Source organism: Oncorhynchus masou, chromosome 12, assembly GCF_036934945.1.
Source record: "Oncorhynchus masou masou isolate Uvic2021 chromosome 12, UVic_Omas_1.1, whole genome shotgun sequence".
NCBI classification, from domain to species: domain Eukaryota; kingdom Metazoa; phylum Chordata; class Actinopteri; order Salmoniformes; family Salmonidae; genus Oncorhynchus; species Oncorhynchus masou.
Window position 1 is genome coordinate 61,152,944 of NC_088223.1, and position 21,670 is coordinate 61,174,613.

General features: G+C 41.9%; 1 protein-coding gene and 1 non-coding gene across 2 annotated transcripts; both read left to right on the plus strand.

Annotated features, from left to right (window-relative positions):
* The first annotated feature begins 770 nt into the window (after window positions 1–770).
* On the plus strand, window positions 771–5,065 carry LOC135550558 (mitochondrial uncoupling protein 2). Its single transcript, XM_064981487.1, has 8 exons — window positions 771–913; window positions 1,048–1,201; window positions 1,989–2,188; window positions 2,772–2,985; window positions 3,094–3,291; window positions 3,384–3,485; window positions 3,585–3,765; window positions 4,771–5,065. The coding sequence occupies exons 3-8, from the start codon at window positions 2,063–2,065 to the stop codon at window positions 4,862–4,864; spliced, it is 915 nt and encodes a 304-aa protein (XP_064837559.1). The 5' UTR covers window positions 771–913; window positions 1,048–1,201; window positions 1,989–2,062; the 3' UTR covers window positions 4,865–5,065.
* Window positions 5,066–6,963: 1,898 nt separating this feature from the next.
* Window positions 6,964–7,039, plus strand: trnaa-ugc (transfer RNA alanine (anticodon UGC)). The gene has a single exon. It is a non-coding gene; the product is annotated as a tRNA-Ala (tRNA).
* The last annotated feature ends 14,631 nt before the right edge of the window (window positions 7,040–21,670 follow it).

Genomic DNA, 21,670 nt, shown 5'->3' on the forward strand with positions numbered 1-21,670 from the left:
TCACACTCTGTCTGTTGCTGGTTTATATTAATCAATGTAATTTTTCATTCAATATTATGCAATTAACCCACCATGGCATGTATTGTTGTGGAAGGCAATTGAATGAGTTTACCTCATAAATCTAATTGTGCCAATGGCAATATTTCATATTCATAAATGTAAATTCACTAATAAAAAACACTCTTCTGTGTTTTCTATAAGGAATTCGAGCAGTACATTAAGGCCATTCAACATTATTCTAATAAGAAAGCTGTTAAAACAATCAATATGTGTGTTTCTTTTAAGGTCTTTGTATAATCTGTAGTATGTTGTACCCCCTAGTATATGTTATCATTGTCTATTTGTTTACAGACTATTCTACATTATTTTAAAAACAAATTGAATGAGCCAATCACAAGCAGCTATGTGAATTTGAGAACAGCTGGTGTTATCAATGGGCGAGTTGGTTCTACATCACCCAGTGTCCGGACGAGGTGTAGTATGGTCATTTTAGACCATTCCATTGGTCCTAAAGTGAAATCTCCACCCTACCGGGGCACCAGATAATGCAAAACGAACTCATCCATTAGTCCAAATTGTGCATGGAAAGTGTTTACTTCAAACGGAAAACGTTTAGCAACAAAAACAATATTTTTTTTATTGGACAAATTCAGGTAGATCCCTCCCCGTTTCGTGCTTCCGTTTGGTCCTAGTGAATACACCCCAGGGCAGGGCCAGATCAGCTCGAATCCGCCAACCAGCTGAGAACAGACACGGTTGCCTTCTCGTGACGTAACAGGTTTAATGGTGGTATAAAACAGCTGCAGTTTTTTTTTCTCTCACCGCTTTCTGCTAACTCGTCTCATTGTACGTGTTATCAAAGAGGAATCAGCACAAAGGATTTGACATTTAACTTTTCGTTATTTTATTCACGGTAAACTTTTAATGTTTATAGCCCTGTCTATAGTTGATGTTATTGGTTATGCTTTGATAGCGTGTTTATTTTCTTGTATCCTTGTTGGTTTAGGCTACAGATTTGAACTAAACCGGTTTTCTCTTGTTTTTCAGAATTTGTAGTATGTTTTTTAGATACATCGTTTTTGAACGTTTTTCTATGGAAGAACAAGGCAACCAAATCATAATTGAAAGTAATTTTGACCAGAGGGACTCCTTTAGAGAATCCTGATCTCTACCGTCACCGTCCTGGGTCACTTGTGTAAAGGTAAAGTAGGCCACATGGTTTATAAAATAAATGTAGAAGTTGGATAAAGCTTTCGCCTGATATGTAGGTGTAATAATGCATAGCTTAATTTTATTAAGTAAATATTAAGTTCCAATGTCTTCAACATTAATATACTTATAATTAAACATTAATTTAGGCTTGTCTGTTATCTTGAATTTGTGGCGTTCATGCGTTTGGTTTCACGATCACGACATCGTATCGCTACACGCAGTGTTTCCTGAATACTCACTATCTGATTCCGTATCGTATAAACTAGGTACAGCGCTTCCTTTGTCTCGAGTCATTTGCTTAGTAGAGCGCTACTGACATGGCAACAGGCAGCTCCGCCAATGGGGATGTCTCATGACAGTTTTGCAAATTGAGTAGGCCAGTAAGTGATGTCTGAAACAACTGCTTGCCTACAGTGAACTAAGCCCCTCCATTTTCCACTTGCTTGGACCCCTTGGGGACAGTAGGCTATGTCCATGCCTGCACGAATATGACTGGTTCCAGGTGTAAGTGGTCACTTGGGGCATCTGCTAAATGACAAATGTGTTGAATTGCAGGAAATATAATTTAAAACTACAAACATCTCTGCCCCATGGGAAGATGTGTAGAACTGCTTGACATTAACTTAACTCACTTATTGCCACCAAAAGGCTAGAGCTGGCCCTTGCTACCATAGTCTAATCTGAGTTGTTGTGACATGGAAACATGCCAGTGAAATTATGAATATTGCCATTTATTTGTACAATTAATACACATGTTGTCCTTCTCCCTTTTTCAGAATTGGGTAGAGTTCCCTTTTGTCTTCACCTCATCAGTCTTCTTAAATTTTCACATTCCATTTATCTGGATAAAATGGTTGGATTCAGACCTGCTGACGTGCCCCCAACCGCTGCTGTGAAGTTTATCGGTGCTGGAACAGCGGCCTGCATTGCTGACCTATTCACCTTTCCTCTGGACACAGCCAAAGTCCGGCTACAGGTAAGCCTATGGATCATGTGTTTGTTGAAATGAACTGGTGGGGTCCTGTATTGTAGCGCCATGAAATGGCTCAACCAAGGATTTCCCACCTGGTTTTGTTCAGCAGATGGGGACCCGGGATGGTTGGAAATGGTCATTGTTTCTCATATGAAATCGCATGTGAACGGGCTCATTTGACTGGTCAAATGTAGTGTGTTGTCATACTAAAAGGTATACTTGACATGACCGCTGCATCAATCTTTTTACTGTCCATGGGTCTAAATTCTGAAACTGGGTTGGTCTTCAAGATAACACCACATTTGTCATTGACCCAAAAATGTCCCCTTTCATTTTTGGTTAATTGTATTGACCTTCTCAACATTAAAACTGACTTGCACCTTCTATTTCCTTCAATTTTGTCCCTCCCAACTTCCTTCCACAACTAAGCGGCCCAGGAGGTGATGGTAAAGCCCTTGGAATCTGCAGGCCCTGGATGTAGCGTCATGGACACTGCCTGGACTCTCCTGCCCCGTTCTCCAGTGTCATTCCTATGCTCCCTCCCAGTGTCTGTTTAGTCTCTCCATGTCCCTTGTGTTCCACACAGATCCAGGGAGAGGAGAAAGGTGCAGCAGCTAGTCATGGCACAGCAGTGAGGTATCGGGGTGTGTTTGGTACCATCACCACCATGGTGCGTACAGAAGGGGCCAGGAGCCTCTACAGCGGGCTGGTGGCAGGGCTCCAGAGGCAGATGAGCTTTGCCTCCATCCGTATCGGCCTCTATGACTCTGTCAAGTCATTCTACACCAAAGGCTCAGACCGTGAGTAGGCTACACATCGCACACTGTGAACATTTACCTTTTTCAAGTGATACTCAATCTCTTGAAAGTGAAACTCCCACTGTTCTAACTGCCCCTTTCTCTCTCCAGATGTAGGGATTGGCAGTCGCCTGCTGGCGGGCTGTACAACTGGAGCTATGGCAGTCGCATTAGCCCAACCCACAGATGTGGTGAAAGTCCGCTTCCAGGCACAGGCTAGTTCCTCTGGGCCAAACCGACGTTACCATGGTACCATGCAGGCCTACAAGACCATCGCCAAGGAAGAGGGCATGCGTGGTCTGTGGAGAGGTGGGTGTTTGCTAGGTCACACGGATCATTTGTGCCTTTTGTCCAATGTTTTGGTCAGCAGTATTGCTAACATTTCCATCCCCACCTTGCAGGTACTGGACCAAACATTGCCCGCAATGCAATCGTGAACTGCACTGAGCTGGTTACATATGACCTCATCAAGGACGCACTTCTTAAAAACACATCCCTGACTGGTGAGCCATTTCCTTGCCATATATTGTTTAAAATGACACTCTTAAACTTCTGCCTGGTATTGTGATGCCTCTCCTGAACCCTTTTCATTTGGCCTACAGATGACCTTCCCTGCCACTTCACATCTGCATTTGGTGCAGGATTCTGCACCACTGTGATTGCCTCTCCCGTGGATGTGGTGAAGACGAGATATATGAACTCTGCCCTCGGCCAGTACAGCAGCGCCCTCAACTGTGCTCATGCCATGGTGACCAAGGAGGGACCTCTTGCCTTCTACAAAGGGTAAGCCATATGTCTTATTCATAAGTGTCTTGGTTGCCTGTGGTCTCCTGGACTGGGTTGTACCAGATGGATGGTTTTACAAGGCTCATACACCTTATTGATCAGTACTTTAAATATAGCTGTTGCTTCTTGCTTTGTTTTAGTCAAGTATTGTCTAAACCTGTTAATTACACTGAACAAAAATATAAATGCAACATGTTGTGTTGGTTTTATGAGCTGGGGGAAAAATCCCAGAAATGTTCCATATGCACAAAAAGCTATTATCTCAAATTGTGCGCACATTTGCTGACATCTGTTAGTGAGCATTTCTCCTTTGACAAGATAATCAAGTCAAATTACGTGTCACATGCACCGAATACAACAAGTTACAGTGAAATGCTTGCTTGCTTAATCCATTCACCTGTGGCATATTGAGAAGCTGATTAAACAGCATGATCGTTACACGGGTGCACATTGTGCTTTGGACAATAAAAGGCCACTTTAAAATGTGCAGTTCATCACAATGCCACAGATGTCAAGTTGGGGGAGCGCGCAATTGGCATGCTGACTGAAGGAATGGCCAGAGCTGCTGTCAGAATCTTTCTGCCATAAACTGCCTCCTTTGCTTTAGATTATCGCATTTACGTCCCACCAGCCTAATCGCAGACTGTGTAACCATGCCATCCCATCTGGCTTCTTTCTCAACTAGAAGCACAAGCATTTCGCTACACTCGCATTAACATCTGCTAACCATGTGTATGTGACAAATAAAATTTGATTTGATTTAATTGGGGTGTGGGGGGGCTCACCAGTGGGTTGACCTATGCCCTCCAAGGGCCACCCATGGCTACATACCTGCCCAGTCATGTGAAATTCATAGATTATGGCTTAATTCATGCATTTTAATTGACCCATGTTCTTATATGAACTGTAAATTCCTTAATTGTTGCATGTTTATTTTTGTTCGGTATAGTTTCTTTCCCCCTCTGGTTTATTGAAGCATTTGCCTGAATTTGCTCCCTACAGGTTCATGCCCTCTTTTCTACGACTGGGCTCGTGGAACGTGGTGATGTTCGTTACATATGAGCAGCTGAAACGTGCCATGATGGCAACCCGCTAAAACTGGCACTCCTCTGTAGACCTGGCTATTGACTGCAGTGGATGGTGATGCGGTCTTGCTTTTATTCCATTTTAACTATCTTTTGTTGCCCTTGTTCATTTTAAACCACTTTTCACTCACCTTTCACTGAAGTGTTTTCCTGAGACTGACGATGTTTTTTTAAAGCTTTAACATCCGACAATAAAATGTACCTAATTATGACTTCTGTCTTTTTTGAAAATAACTTTTTCATAGGAATCTTACCTATACCTGCTTGCAAGGAACACAATTCTAAATGTGGAAGGAAGGAGATTTCCAATCTGGTTTAAAATCTAACTTCATATTATGGCTGTTGATTCAGAAAGCTAGTGCTTGGTTGATCAGGTGTTTCTTGTCAGAGGAAAGTATCAAACTGGATGTCTCCTCTGGGAAGGATCCTGGGATAGGCATAGCTTCTCTAGACACCACTTTGCTGTATTTTTAAGCTGGGTGGGGAAATGAAACTTTTAGCTTGATCTCATGACAAGTGATTGAAAATCTGCTGTACCAGGATGTTCCATTTCTCAGGACATGCACTGTCAGCGTTAACCTTTTAACTGGCACTTTCTTTTGCTAATGAGGAATTTTGTGGGAAACATAACTACCATTAGTTAGGAATACCTTCAATGTCAAATCATCCAAGATTTTTTTTTAAACAAATGACTAGCGGACAACCCCCCCCCCCCTGAAGTATATGGGAGAAATTCGTTTTAGTGGAAAATGCACTTGGTACAAGTCTGACCCAGGAGGGCAAGTGCAGTCTCACCTTCTCCAGAGATCTGGGCCATATAGACCAGATCATCGTGTTGCCTTGCAAACCGGGGATGTTGCTTCAGATGCACAATGGAGAGGAGGATACCGAGTCAACCAAAATGTATTTTATTTTTTCAGGGACAGTGCACATTAATCAATCTTTCAGTGAAAGTGCCGGTTTTAGCCAGCCGGCTAATTTTCAACCGCAGTAGGTAAATGTGTCTTCCACATTTAACCCAACCCCTCAACACTATCTGCAGGAATACTGTTGGGTGCATGGGGGAAACAGTCAGATCAAAGAAACACCCCCCCCCCCCCCCCCCGCTGCATGACTAGATGTGGCAGGTTTGAGCCCCTGAGGGAACTGATGTCTGTAAAACACTGAAAAGCACAAGATGTCATTAAAGCACTGAGTGGATGATTCACTTACCTAATCGGGAATGTTATCCTCGTGCCTTCCATCCTAGGTTTTAAAAGTGGTATTTTTATCCTTGATACTGAATGTCTGTCTTTGTTCTTGACCTGGTTCAGGTCATTGAAAATGAGTTAACTGACTTGCCTAGTTAAATTAAAAAAAATATTAATTCATGTTGAAGGAAGCAGAATCAAAGCGAGAACAGTATGACTAAGGGTGGCTGGAGTCTTGGACAATTTTTAGGGCCTTCTTCTGCCACTGCCTGGTATAGAGGTCCTGGATGGTAGGAAGCTTGGCCCCGGTGATGTACTGGGCCGTACACGCTACCCTTTGTAGTGCCTTGTGGTAGGAGGCCTAGCAGTTGCCATACCAGGCAGTGATGCAACCAGTCAGGATGCTCTTGATGGTGCAGCTGTAAAACTTGAGGATCTGAGGACTCATGCCAAATCTTTTCAGTCTCCTGAGGGAGGAATAGGTTTTGTCGTGCCCTCTTCATGACTGTCTTGGTGTGCTTGGACCATGTTATTTTGTTGGTGATATGGACCCCAAGCATACTTCCAAATTTGTTGCAAAATGGCTTAAGGACAAATTCAAGTTATTGGTGTGGCCATCAAACACCTGACCTCCATCCCATAGAACATTTGTGGGCAGAACTGAAAAAGTGTGTGCAAGGAGGTCTACAAACCTGACTCAGTTACACTCTTGTCAGGAGGAATGGGCCAAAATTCACCCAACTTATTGTGGGAAGCTTGTGGAAGGCACCCCAAACGTTTGACCCAAGTTAAACAATTTTAAGGCAATGCTACAAAATACTAATTGAATGTATGTAAACTTCTGGCCCACTGGGAATATGATGAAAGAAATACAAGTTTAAATAAATAATTCTCTACAATTATTCTGACATTTCACATAGGGTCCTGTGTGGCTCAGTCGGTAGAGCATGGCGCTTGCAACGCCAAGCGTCGTGGGTTCGATTCCCACTGGGGCCACCCATATGCAAAAGTAGTGGCCCCAGCCGACTTGTAAGTCGCTTTGGACAAAAGCGTCTGCTAAATGGGATATATATATATATATTAAAGTGGTGATCCTAACTGACCTAAGACTGAATTTTTTACTAGGATTAAATGTCAGTAATTGTGAAAAACTGAGTTTAAATGTACAGTAGTTGGCTAAGGTGTTTGTAAACTTGTGACTTCAACTGCACATCAAAATCGGGAACGTAAACACCTGCTCCTCTGTGCCCGCTCTGGGCCCTTTGATCCATCTCTGAAAAGCGGTAAAAAAAGCATAACTTCTACCAGTGTAATTGTCAACCAGTTTCCCTATATCACTGACATCTGACCAATCTTTACTTTTCTCTTTGACAGTTAGATCAACAACAGGATCTGGGAGTAACCATGGAGGAACATCCCCTATCACCACAGAAGGGCCAACCTCCAACTCCCTCAAACCATTCATCACCAAGCTTTCCAACTGTCCAACCAAAACCACTGCCTTGTCTACTAGTATATTCCCAAAAGTCATCTAGAACAGTAGCAGTGGGATGCTCAACCTCACAGCCTTTCAACCTAACTCAATAAGCTAATGACAATTTTTTTTAACGCCATGATTCCAAAGGCATCTTACATCTCATGTTGATTTAAATGCCCCAATACGTATCCTTAAAGTTTTATACAGGATTCTGTCCAGCTTCTGAAGCCAAGTCTTGCCTGCCGTTCCATAAACTATACACCCATAATCAATTGTTGTCCTGATCAGAGCTCTATAAGTATCTATCAATGATTGTCTGTCAGCACCCCATTCATAACCAGAGACCGAGAGCATAAGATTCATCACATTCTTACAATTTGTTTCAACATTTATGACATCTTTTCATGTACAGTACCAGTCAAAAGTTTGGACACACCTAATCATTCAAGGGATTTTCTTTATATTTTTTACAATTTTCTACATTGTAGAATAATAGTGAAGCCATCAAAACTATGAGAACTCATATGGAATCCTGTAGTAACCAAAAAGTGTTAAACAAATCAAATATATTTTATAATTTTGATTCTTCAAAGTATCCACCGTTTGCCTTGAGAGCTTTGCACACTCTTGGCATTCTCTCAACCAGCTTCACCTGGAATGCTTTTCCAACAGTCTTGAAGGAGTTCCCACATGCTGAGCACTTGTTGGCTGCTTTTCCATCACTCTGTGGTCCAACTCATCCCAAACCATCTCAATTGGGTTGGGGCCAGGTGATTGTGGAGGCCAGGTCATCTGACGCAGCACTCCATCACCCTCCTTGGTCAAATAGCCCTTACACAGCCTGGAGGTGTATTTTGGGTCATTGTCCTGTTGAAAAACAAATGATAATCCCACTAAGCACAAACATGATGGAATAGTGTATCACTGCAGAATGCTGTGGTAGCCATGCTGGTTAAGTGTGCCTTGAATTTTGAAAAAATCAGTGTCACCAGCAAAGCACCATCACACCTCCTCCTCCATGCTTCAAGGTGGGAACCACACATGTGGAGATCATCCGTTCACCTACTCTGCATCTCACAAAGACACTGCGGTTGGAACCAAAAAATCTCAAATTGTGACTCGTCAGACCAAAGGACAGATTTCCACCTGTCGAATGTCCATTGCCCATGTTTCTTGGCCCAAGCAAGTCTCTTCTTTTTATTAGTGTCCTTTAGTGGTTTATTTGCAGCAATTTGACCATGAAGGCTTGATTCACACAATCTCCTCTGAACAGTTGGTGTTGAGATGTGTCTGTTACTTGAACTCTGTGAAGCATTTATTTGGGCTGCAGTTTTTGAGGCTGGTAACTTTAATGAACTTATCCTCTACAGTAGAGGTAACACTGGGTCTTCATTTCCTGTGGCTGTCCTCATGAGAGCCAGTTTCATCATAGCACCTGAAACATTCAAAGTTCTTGACATGTTCTGGATTGACTGACCTTCATGTCTTAAAGTAATGATGGACTGTCGTTTCTCTTTGCTTATTTGAGCTGTTCTTGCCTTAATATGGACTTGGTCTTTTACCAAATAGGGCTATCTTCTGTATACCACCTCTACCTTGTCACAACGCAACTGAATCGCTCAAACACATTAAAAAGGAAAGAAATTCCACAAATTAACTTTTAACAAGGCACACCTGTTAATTGAAATGCATTGAGGTGACCTCATGAAGCTGGTTGAGAGAATGCCAAGACTGTGCAAAGCTGTCATCAATGCAAAGGGTGGTTACCTTGAAGAATGTAAAATATAAAATAATTTTGATTTGTTTAAGACATTTTGGTTAATACATGATTCCATGTGTTATTTCATAGTTTTGATGTCTTCACTATTATTCTACAATGTAGAAAATAGTAAAACAAAATGAAGAAAACCCCTTGAATGAGTAGGTGTGTCCAAACTTTTGACTAGTACTGTATACCGCTCATTGTACCATAGACCCACACAGTTGTACTTATAAAATCTCCCCATAGGCTGTCCATTCAGAAACAACTGTATATTATCAGCAACTTTCTTCTTCGAGAAGAACATACAAGACTTCGCCACTAACAATTTAAAACCCCAGTCAATCGACCATCTTTCAACATCCACTATAGCTTGTTGAATAGATTTGATCCCATGAGAGACATTCTTTCCCCTCTTCCAAATAGCTCCTCCATCAGCATATAGGGAAGCCCCAATGCACCTACCTGCATTCAAAAGCACTTTGATAATCATAATGATGAACAAAATAGGACTGATTGGAATACCATTGTCAACTCTGTGGGCATCAGATAAAATTGATCCTATTTTAACTCTAAAAGGCCAAGCCCCAGTCATAAAACCTCCCACCAATACCAAGTCTTTCTATCTTAATCAGTAGGCCTGCTCTCCACATAGTGTCATAGGCCTTTTCAATGTTAAAAAATAAGAAAAATTCAAATAAATACATTTCATGACCAGAGTTTTTTCAGCTTCATTGACGATCATCTTCAACAGTATCCCTTTTCTAATACACATTAAGGACTTACCTGAGCTCAGGGTGGGTGAAGTGGTGCGGATGAAGCCACTACCAGGGGACCGGACAGAAAGTTGAAAGTTGCACCACACTCCTACTTTGTCAAAATGAATGGATCACTGTACCGCCGTAACAGGTTTGACCTTTGAGTTGCTGAGCCAGCACCTACTCAGAACCCTGATTGTCATAGGGGTCACATAACAAAAGGACAGAACCCCAGCATGCCACCTGGGGCCTGAGGTACTGGGCGAAGAGCCAGGGGATCATATGGCGGCTGCTCCATCGCCCCTCAACACTCCTCTCAGACAGTCCGGTGACACGCCTGTGCATGATCCCGCAGTCCTCACAGAAAAGCCCCGTCTTTTCAAGCTGCGGGCTTCTGTCCCTGCCACCTAAAATACTTAATCTGTAGGTTTCCTATTATGGATTGTTGACAGACAGAGATTTATAAATGGGAAAAGTGAAGAGAATCAAAATATGTTGTTTATTTTATACCTGAAAAAAAAACTAAACGGTTCATGTTGGATATTATTAGTAGGTTTGTTTTACTAGCGAATTGACAGTTCTAGTCTTATTTTATAAAATGGAAGATGTTATGGGTGTAAGATGGCACGTTGATCCTATCTTTTGGTAAATGTTAATTACTGCAACACCAGTGTTTTTACCGGTGTGCTTGACATACCCAGATGCATTGTTTTTACCGTTGTATTTGATATACCAGGATGCATTGCAATGTGCAAAGACTGGTTACTCACATCAATGACTCTGTCTCATCATTTAACTTCCAAACCATGCTGTTCTCTTCTGGGATCAGGTTCTTTATGGAAGCCGTGACTATCGCTATCAATATAGATATAAATAATGCCCCGAATCCTGCTGCCTATGGTATACGGGTGAGTCCCCCTAGGATTGTCACTAGGCCCTTAGTCCAGATTGGTATTCAAACAGAGCTGGACATAGAGGTTCCAATCCAGGGGCCAATGCAGTTTAGCCATCTCCAGGGGTTTAGATTTGTTGGATGATTTCAAAATAACTTTGAACTTTGTCTGTGTGTATGTCATCTTTCGGACATTGTAATTACACACACACGCACAGACGCAAACACACAAACAAATTTAAAAAACTATATTTGACTCTCTGGCCCCTCCAGCAGTAGGATTCACACACACGACAGACGGGATATGAACCCAGTTCTACCGCAGGAATAAACAACATCTTAATTTATGATTAGACCAAGAGGAAATTCCCTCTTCAAATCAAATTGTATTTGTCACATGCACCGAATACAACAAGTAGACCTTACAGTGAAATGCTTACTTGCAAGCCCTTAGCCAACAATGCAGTTTTAAGAAAATACCTAAAAATATATATATGTATAATAATAATAATAATTAAAGATCAGCAGAAAATAACAATAGCGGGGTTATATACAGGGGGTACCGGTACAGAGTCAATGTGGAGGATATATACAGGGGGTACCGGTACAGAGTCAATGTGGAGGCTATATACAGGGGGTACCGGTACAGAGTCAATGTGGGGGCGGCACCAGTGTCGAGGTAATTGAGGTAAGATGTACATGTAGGTAAAGTTATTAAAGTGACTATGCATGGATAACAACTCTTGGGCTGAGGGCAGATGCTGATTTTGAAGTCGCAGGTGGGGCTACACCTTCACGTGACCATGAGCAACTATTCCTTGGCTCATGTCCACTAAACACACGACATAGTCAGTACGCTTGTTTATTCCATGTGTAACTCTGTTGTTGTTTGTGTCGCACTGCTTTGCTTTATTTTGGCCAGGTCGCAGTTGTAAATGAGAACTTGTTCTCAACTAGCTTACCTGGAACAAAATAAAGGTGAAATATATATATATTTTTTTTTTTAAAGAACAAGATAGACATTTTCTTCAGCCTTCAGACAACTCTGACACTGACACCCGTAGGACTGAATCCAGCAGCCTTGAGAAAACTTTATGTGTCCCAAATAGCACCCTATTCCATCTATAGTGCACTACTTTTGACCAGGTCCCATATATAGGGCTCTGGTCAACAGTAGTGCACTCTATCGGAAATAGGATACCAGTTGGGACATAGACAGTGATTAAACTGTGACAGCCCCAACTCAGGATGAAGGTGGAGGAGTCATGCTGTGCAGCTCTTAGGGTTAGCAGCAGTTAGCTTGGTATACTGAATCCACTTAGTGTTGTTTCAGTTGTAATACTGGGAGATACAGTATATAGTTGGGATTCCAGAATATCCTGGCTATCAGTAGGTCATGTAAACAACTTCACTAAGAATGTATCTTCTGGGAAACTGACATTATTGCAGAGTCGGAAGCATATAAATGTATCAGGAATATGTGATGCAACACCCCACTAGGTGTCAATTCAGAAAGCAAACCAGATTCTGAATGTGATTCCAAATGTTCCTCATTCATAACATTAAAAATAGTTTGAAATTCAGTGTACTTCCTGACTGGAATTTAAATGAACTTCCTGCTATAAGGAAAATGTGTTTCTGTGAGTGAGTGAGTGGCTGTTTTGTAATTATTATGGATCCCAATAGCTGTTGCCAAAGCAGCAGCTACTCTTCCTGGGGTCCAACAAAATTAATGCAGGGTTTATACAATTTTAACTCACTACCAAATTTCTACAGTACTAAATCGATGTGTATGTATAGTGCGTATGCTATCACGTGTGTGTATGCATGTGTCTGTGCCAATGTTTGTGTTGCATCACAGTCCCCGCTGTTCCATAAGGTGATTTATTATCTGTGTGCATCCAAGGGCCAGCCGTGCTGCCCTGTTCCGAGCCATTGCAAAAAGTATTTTTTTTGTGGCACCTGACCACACGACTGATCTGTAGTCAAGGTGCGACAAAACTAGGGCCTTGATGTTAATGTTGTTAAGAAGGCAGAGCACCGCTTTACTATAGACAGACTTCTCCCCATCTTAGCTACTATTGCATCAATATGTTTTGACCATGACAGTTTACAATCTTGGGTTACTCTAAGCAGTTCATTCATCTCAACTTGCTCAACTTTCACATTATTTATTAAAATATTTAGTTGAGGTTTAGGGTTTAGTGAGTGTTTTGTTCCAAATACATTGCTTTAGTTTAAGAAATATTTAGGGCTAACTTTATTCCTTGACACCCACTTTGAAACTAACTACAGTTCTTTGTTGAGTGTTGCAGTTATTTCAGTTGTTGTAGTAGCTGACGTGTATAGTGTTGAGTCATTCACATATATGGACACTCTGGCTTTACTAAAAGTTAGTGGCATGTCGTTAGTAAAAATATTTTTAAAAGCAAGGGGCCTAAACAGCTACCCTGGGGAATTCCTGAATCTAACTGGATTATATTTGAGAGGATTCCATTAAAGAACACCCTCTGTGTTCTGTTAGACAAGTAACTCTTTATTCACATTATAGCTGGGGGTGTAAAGCCATAACACATACATTTTTCCAACAGCAGACTATTATCGATAATCTCCAAATCTGAAATAAAGTCTAACAAGACAGTCCCCACAATCATTTTATCATCCATTTCTGTCAGCCAATCATCAGTCATTTGTGTAAGTGCTGTGCTTCTTGAATGTCCTTCCCTATAAGCGTGCTGAAAGTCTGTTGTCAATTTGTTTACTGTGAAATAGCATTGTATCTGGTCAAACACATTTTTTCCCAGAAGTTTACTAAGGGTTGGTAACAGGCTGATTGGTCGGGTTTTGGGCGAGTAATGGGGGCTTTACTATTCTTGGGTAGCGGAATGACTTTAGCCTCCCTCCAGGTCTGAGGGCACATGCTCTCTATTAGGCTTAAATTGAAGATGTGGCAAATAGAAGTGGCAATATCGTCTGCTATTATCCTCAGTAATTTTCCTTCCAGATTGTCAGACCCCGGGGGCTTGTCATTGTTGATAGACAACAATAATCTTTTCACCTCTTCCACACTGACTACGGAACTCAAAGTACAATTCTTGTCTTTCATAATTTGGTCCGATATACTTGGATGTGTAGTGTCAGCATTTGTTGCTGGCATGTCATTCCTAAGTTTTCTTGCCAATGAAAAAGTCATTAAAGTAGTTTGCAATATCAGTGGGCTTTGTGATGAATGAGCCACCTGATTCAATGAATGAAGGAGCCGAATTGACTTTTTTCCCAAAAATGTCATTTAAGGTGCCTCAAAGTTTTTTACTATCATTCTTTATATATATTTTATCTTTGTTTCATAGTGTAGTTTATTTTTGTTTAGTTAAGTCACGTGATTTCTTAATTTGCACTATGTTTGCCAATCAGTTGGGCGGCAGGACTTAATTGCCATACCTTTTGCCTCATCCCTCTCAACCATACAATTTTTCAATTCCTCATCAATCCAAGGGGATATAACAGTTTTCACAGTCATTTTCCTAATGGGTGCTTATTAGTAACAGGAATAAGTAGTTTCATAAATGCGTCAAGTGCAGCGTCTGGTTTCTCCTCATTACACACCACAGAGCAGCAAATATTCTTTACATCCTAAACATATGAATCTTGTATGACCTCTTATACACTATATTAGGCCCAGCCTTTGGAACTTTGGTTTTCCTAGATATGGCCATTATATTGTGATCACTACATCCTAAGGATTTAGATACTGCTTTAAAGCAAAAACATTTTTAAATTTATTTTATTTAACCTTTAACCAGGTAGGCTAGTTGAAAACAAGTTCTCATTTGCAACTGCAACCTGGCCAAGATAAAGCATAGCAGTTCGACATACAACAACACAGTTACACATGGAATAAACAAAACATAGTCAATAATACAGTAGAACAAAAGACAACTAAAAGTCTATATACAGTGAGTGCAAATGAGGTAAGATAAGGGAGTTAAGGCAATAAATAGGCCACGGTGGCAAAGTAATTACAATATAGCAATTAAACACTAGAATGGTAGATGTGCAGAAGATGAATGTGCAAGTAGAGATACTGGGGTGCAAAGGAGCAAGATAAATAAATACAGTATGGGTATGAGGTAGGTAGATAGATGGGCTGTTTACAGATGGGCTATGTACAGGTGCAGTCATCTGTGAGCTGCTCTGACAGCTGGTGCTTAAAGTTAGTGAGGGAGATATAAGTCTCCAGCTTCAGAGATTTTTGCAGTTCGTTCCAGTCATTGGCTGCAGAGAACTGGAAGGAAAGATGACCAAAGGAGGAATTGGCTTTGGGGGTGACCAGTGAGATATACCTGCTGGAGCGTGTGCTACGAGTGGGTGCTGCAATGGTGACCAGTGAGCTGAGATAAGGCGGGGCTTTACCTAGCAAGGACTTGTAGATACCCTGTAGCCAGTGGGTTTGGCAGACGAGTATGAAGCAAGGGCCAACCAACGAGAGAGTACAGGTCGCAATGATGGGTAGTGTATGGGGCTTTGGTGACAAAACGGATGGCACTGTGATTGACTGCATCCAGTTTGTTGAGTAGAGTGTTGGGGGTTATTTTATAGATGACATCACTGAAGTCGAGGATGGGTAGGATGGTCAGTTTTACGAGGTATGTTTGGCAGCATAAATTGGGTGATATAAATATTGACTGGCTATCATCAGCTTTGTTGAGATATCTGCCGCATTAGTAAAGATGTGATCTATACATGTTGATGATTTAATTCCTGTGCTGTTTGTTACTGCCCTGGTAGCTTGAATGACAACCTGTACCAGGTTGCAGGCACTGGTTACAGTTTGAAATTGTTTCCTGTGTGGACAGCTTGATGATAGCCAGTCAATATTTAAATCACCCAGAAAATATACTTCTTTGTTGATATCACATTGTCATGATGTTGCCCTCTTTGGGTACAGCAAGCCCCATCCCCCTGCCTCCCCCTCACCTCCTTCAACTAAACTGCTGTGGTCAGAGAGAGGTCGTAAATTCCTGAGGAGAGGATCTCCTCATGGCCACACAGTATATAGAGAGAGAGTGAAGTTTCATAGAGAACAAATGAATTTCTTCCACCTCACAGAACTTGAGGTACGAAGAACGTTCACGTTTTGTAGAAGGTATAAAAGATCGGTGAAGAATCCAGCTACGAACGGGTCCGTTTGTTACAACTTGGGGAAGCTCATGGGAGACGATGTGGCCACATTACCGTAATGCTGTTTATATAATAGCCTCAGATATGAGGTTTACCTCTAATTGTTGTATAAGATGAATGAGTGAGTATGATACTGTTTGTAAAATTATGTAATGGGATTTTGGACTGTTTAATGAAGAAAACTCCAATTCCCTTTCGAGTTGAACTAAATCAGAGGACTGCCTATGAGCCCAGTTAGGGTCAGGAATCCTGGGACAGCTCCTTTTCTGCAATTCTGAATAAAACCCACATTTTGAGAAATTCTCAGTAGACCATGTTTCTCTCAATCACGGAAGTATCTGTTCCTGGTTCTAAATTTCTTGAATGGGGCATGCTTATTTAAGATGGTGAGGAAGGCATTTTTTGTAAATAATCAGGCATCCTCTACTGACGGGATGAGGTCAATATCCTTCTAGGATACCCCGACCAGGTCGATTAGAAAGGCCTGCTCGCTGAAGTGTTTCAGGGAGCGTTTGACAGGGATGAGTGGAGGTCATTTGACCGCTGACCCATTACGGATGCAGGCAATGATCGCTGAGATCTTGGTTGAAAACAGCAGAGGTGTATTTAGAGGGCAAGTCGGTTAGAATGATATCTATGAGGGTGCCCGTGTTTATGCCTTTGGGGTGGTACCTGGTAGGTTCATTGATCATTTGTGTGAGATTGAGGGCATCAAGCTTAGATTGTAGGATGGCTGGGGTGTTAAGCATGTTCCCGTTTAGGTCGCCTAGCAGCACGAGCTCTGAAGATAGATGGGGGGCAATCAGTTCACATATGGTGGTCAGGGCACAGCTGGGGGCAGAGGGTGGTCTATAGTAGGTTGCAACAGTGAGAGACTTGTTTTTAGAGAGGTGGATTTTTTAAATTAGAAATTCAAATTGTTTGGGTACAGACCTGGATAGTAGGACATAACTCTGCAGGCTATCTCTGCAGTAGATTGTAAATACACATTTAGATTTGTGAAAAGCCATCCACAACAACCACAATCCGTAAGGCGCAAATAGCTAAATGAGAGAGCAGCAGTGTGATTCACATCAATGCGCTATGTAGATATCAATAATACGTGATATCCATATCGCCGTAGACTATACCACTGCTGTCATCCTTACCTCCAAGCCTTTATTCAAGTTGGATAATCTATTGATGCCGATAGCAGTCGCACCATTGGAAAATATAGCTTGGACTGTAGCCTACAAAACCCCATTCCTGCTCTTTTCCCGCGATCCATCAAACACATTTGATGTGTCATCATAGTGGTCTCTGATTTGTGGTCAGACTCGCGTTTTTCAATGCTAATTTGAATGTCATTGAGAAAACAGAGAAGTGTCAAAGATTTTTTTTCGCACACATACTTTCTGAATTTAAAAGTTATCCTCGAAGAAATCATCTAGTTTTTCAAAAGTATCTGATTATAATATTTTAGCTGGTAATGTAACAGATTACAGTTACCGTTTTTGTAATGGCTTACATGTTACTCCCTAACCATGCTCCTAATTCAGTGTGCACTTCTTGAACAGATTCCCCGTTGCTTCTAACCATTATTTCTGTGTTCGGAGTGCCACCCTGTGGTCATTTAGTGGTAGTTACATGTTATACATTGTATGAAAACCTATTACTAGTAAGAGTGAGAATTGCACAGGATAAAAGAAGATTTTAAACAATGACTGCATGCAAAGGTTCAGTATTGATATGCATCGTGGTAGTGGTATGTCACTATTGTCAATTGTCTGGGCAATAAACAGCTCCATAAGACATTGAGGTAGAATAATATCAGGTTGTTCCTACTTTTTTCTGTGTGTGTGTGAGACATACTTATTGTTGAGTAACTCCGTCAGAAAGGCAAACACACCAGGCAAAATCTAATGGTGAAATCTGTGATGAACTCAAAATCGATTTTATTTTGGGCTCCCGAGTGGCACAGCGGTCTAAGGCACTGCACCTCAGTGTTAGAGAGGTCACTACAGAGTCTAGTTTGATTCCAGGCTGTATCCCAACCAGCAGTGATTGGGAGGCCCATAGGGGGGTGCACAATTGGACTGGCTTTGGCCAGGTTAAATAAAAAAATAACAGTGCTTGATTTATGCTGTTAAAGGTCATTTCCGATTGAGCTAACATCATGCAGCATTTACTGCGAATGCAGTCTTCACTGAGCAGGATCAGTGCCTTTACATTTCAATCACGCTGTAAAGCTGTATTTGCGCAATGTGGATTGAATAGACCCCTTAGTAGGCTAGTCTAGATTTACTCTTAAAATAATTCAGTGGGTACTTCAAACCTTATAAACCTTACAGCTGCCTAATGGACCCTATTCCAACTAAACTACTGAAAGAGTTACTTCCTGTGTTTGGCCCTCCTATGTTGAACATAATAAATGGCCAAATCTTGACCCAAAAAATGTAAAAAACTATTGGCCTATATCAAATCTCCCATTCCTCTCAACATTTTCAGAAAAAGCTGTTGTGCAGTATCTCACTGTCTTCCTGGAGACAAAAAATGTATACGAAACGCCCCAGTTTGGTTTTAGACCCCATCATAGGACTGAGGGTGATAAATGACCTTTTAATGGTATCAGACCAAGGCTCTGCATCTGTCCTTATGCCCCTAGGCCTTAGTGTCGCTTTTGACATTATTGATTACCACATTCTCTTGGAGAGATTAGAACCCCTAATTGGTCTTCATGGACAAGTTCTTGCCTGGTTTAGATATTATCTGTCTGAAAGATATCAGTTTGTCTCTGTGGATGGTTTGTTCTCTGACAAATCAATTGTACGTTTCAGTGTTTCTCAAAATTCAGTTTTAGGACCACTATTGTTTTCACTATATATTCTACCTCTTGGTGATGTCATTCGGAAACACAATGTCAACTTTCACTGTTATGCGGACATGTTGATGAACCTGTGTTTCAGACATAAGGAAGTGGCAGCAAATGTTTTACTTTTAAACAGACAAAACAGATATGCTAGTTCTATGTCCCAATAAACAAAGAGATCTGCTGTTTGATCTGACATGTAATCTTGATGGCTGTACAGTCGTCTCAAATATAACTGTGAAGGACCTCAGCGTTATTCTGGACCCTGATCCCTCTTTTGACAAATATATCAAGAATATTTCAAGGACAGCTTGTTTTCATCTTTGTAACGTTGCAGAAATGGAGAAAAACGTTTTTGCCAAAAAATGTTTCAGAAAAGCTAATCCATGCTTTCGTCACTTCAAGATTTGTGAGGACAGACACTGGGAGAGGAGAAGCAAGTACAGGAAGTAAATATTGAATAAATAACAGACATGAAATAAAACAAGGACAGCATCTGGACAGGGGAAACAAAACAATATGAATGCAGACACGGGTAAGAAACTGAGGAAGTGACACATGTACTGGAGGAAATCAAAGATGTGATGGGGTCCAGGTGAGTCCCATGAAGCGCTGATGCGCGTAACGATGGTGACAGGTGTGTGTAATAATGGCCGTCTGGCACCAGCGGGCATGATAAGATTAAACTACTGTAATGCTCTACTCTCAGGGTACCCAGATAAAGCACTAAATAAACTTAAGTTAGTGCTAAATACGGCTGCTAGAATCTTGACTAGAACCCAAACATTTGATCATATTACTCCAGTGCTCCAGAAGCCTCTCTACACTGGCTTCCTGTTAAGGCTAGTGCCATGACATGGACTTGCTCCTTCCAATCTCTCTGATTTGGTCCTGTGGTACATACCTACACGTACACTACGGTCACAAGACATAGGCCTCCTTATTGTATTTAGAATTTCTAAGCAAACAGCTGGAAGCAGGGCTTTCTCCTATAGAGAAACATTTTTGTAGAATGGTCTACCTATCCACGTGAGAGACGCAGACTCGGTACTATACTTTACTCAGTACTTTACTGAAGACATCTCTTCAGTAGGTCCTACGATTGAGTGTAGTTTGGCCTAGGGGTGTGAAGGTGAATGGCAAGGCACTGGAATGACAAACCGCCCTTGCTGTCTCTGCCTGGCCGGCTCCCCTCACTCCAATGGGATTCTCTGCCTCTGACCCAATTACGGGGGCTGGCTTACTAGTTCTCTTCCATGCCGTCCCTATGAGGGTTGTGTCGGGTTGTGCCAGGTTTTGTGCGCTATACTCGACTTTAGTGGGTTGAGTCACTGACGTGATCTTCCTGTCCGGTCTTGCGCCCCCCTCGGGCTCGTGCAGTGATGGAGATGTTTGTGGGCTATACTCAGCCTTGTCTCAGGGTAGTAAGTTGGTGGTCTGTTGCTATCCCTCTAGTGGTGTGGGGCTGTGCTTTGGCTAAGTGGGTGGAGTTATATCCTGCCTGGTTGGCCCTGTCCGGGGGGGGGGGCTTGGGTCAGTCAGTCCTATCTGGTGAAATTCTCCTGTCTTTTCTAGTGTGTGAACCTAAGTATCCTCTCTCCCTCTCTCCTGGAGGACCAAAGCCCTAGGACCATGCTCCAGGACTACCTGGCCTGATGACTACTGGCTGTCCCCAGTCCACCTGGTTGTGCTGCTACTCCAGTTTCAACTGTTCTGTCTAAAGCTATGGAACCCTGACCTGTTCACTGGATGTCCTATCTTGTCTCGGACCTGCTGTATCTGGTCTCTCTCTCTCTCCCATCACCTGTTGTCTCGACCTCTGAATGCTTGGCTATGTAAAGCCAACTGACATTTACTTCTGAGGTGCTGACCTGTTGCACCCTCTACAACCACTGTGATCATTATTTGACCCTGCTGGTTATCTATGAACGTTTGAACATCTTGAAGAACGATCTGGACTCAATAGCCATGTACTCTGATAATCTCCACCCGTCACAGCCAGAAGAGGACTGGCAACCCCTCAGAGCCTGGTTCCTCTCTAGGTTTCTTACTAGGTTCCTGCCTTTCTAGGGAGTTTGTCATAGCCACAGCGCTTCTACATCTGCATTGCTTGCTGTTTGGGGTTTTAGGCTGGGTTTCTGTATGAGCACTTTTGACATCCACATTTGATTGATGGAATTAACATACAGCATTGACACACACACACTTACCCCACCAGCTATGTGTGATGTTTTACATGTATGCAGTTCTGTCCTTGAGCTGTTCTTGTCTATTAATGTTCTGTATTATGTTTTGTGTGGACCCCAGGATGAGTAGCTGCTGCAATCGCCACAGCTGATGGCGATTCTAATAAAATACAAATAAAAATACGAAAATTCTAATTGGCTGACATCACTAAAGTTTACAGCCCTCGACAATAAAGCCTTTAAGTCTGGGAAAACTCCAAGGCTGGATGACTAGTTGAGGTAAACCAAACCTTTTTTGATATACTAATAGGACCATCATTAGCATGTTTTAACCACTCCTATGTAAATGGTTGATTATCAGACACTCAACAAGGTCTGATTTCACTCGACCCCTCCGATGTCACCAACTACAGACCAGTATCCCTTCTTTCTTTTCTCTCCAAAACTCTTGAACGTGCCGTCCTTGGCCAGCTCTCCCGCTATCTCTCTCAGAATGACCTTCTTGATCCAAATCAGTCAGGTTTCA

Excerpts from the sequence above, each read along its gene's own strand:
- LOC135550558 (XM_064981487.1), top strand. The coding sequence starts at position 2,063 with ATGGTTGGATTCAGACCTGCTGACGTGCCCCCAACCGCTGCTGTGAAG. Across the intron at positions 2,189-2,771 it reads CAGCCAAAGTCCGGCTACAG|ATCCAGGGAGAGGAGAAAGG; the intron begins GTAAGCCTATGG and ends TGTTCCACACAG. Across the intron at positions 2,986-3,093 it reads CTACACCAAAGGCTCAGACC|ATGTAGGGATTGGCAGTCGC; the intron begins GTGAGTAGGCTA and ends TTCTCTCTCCAG.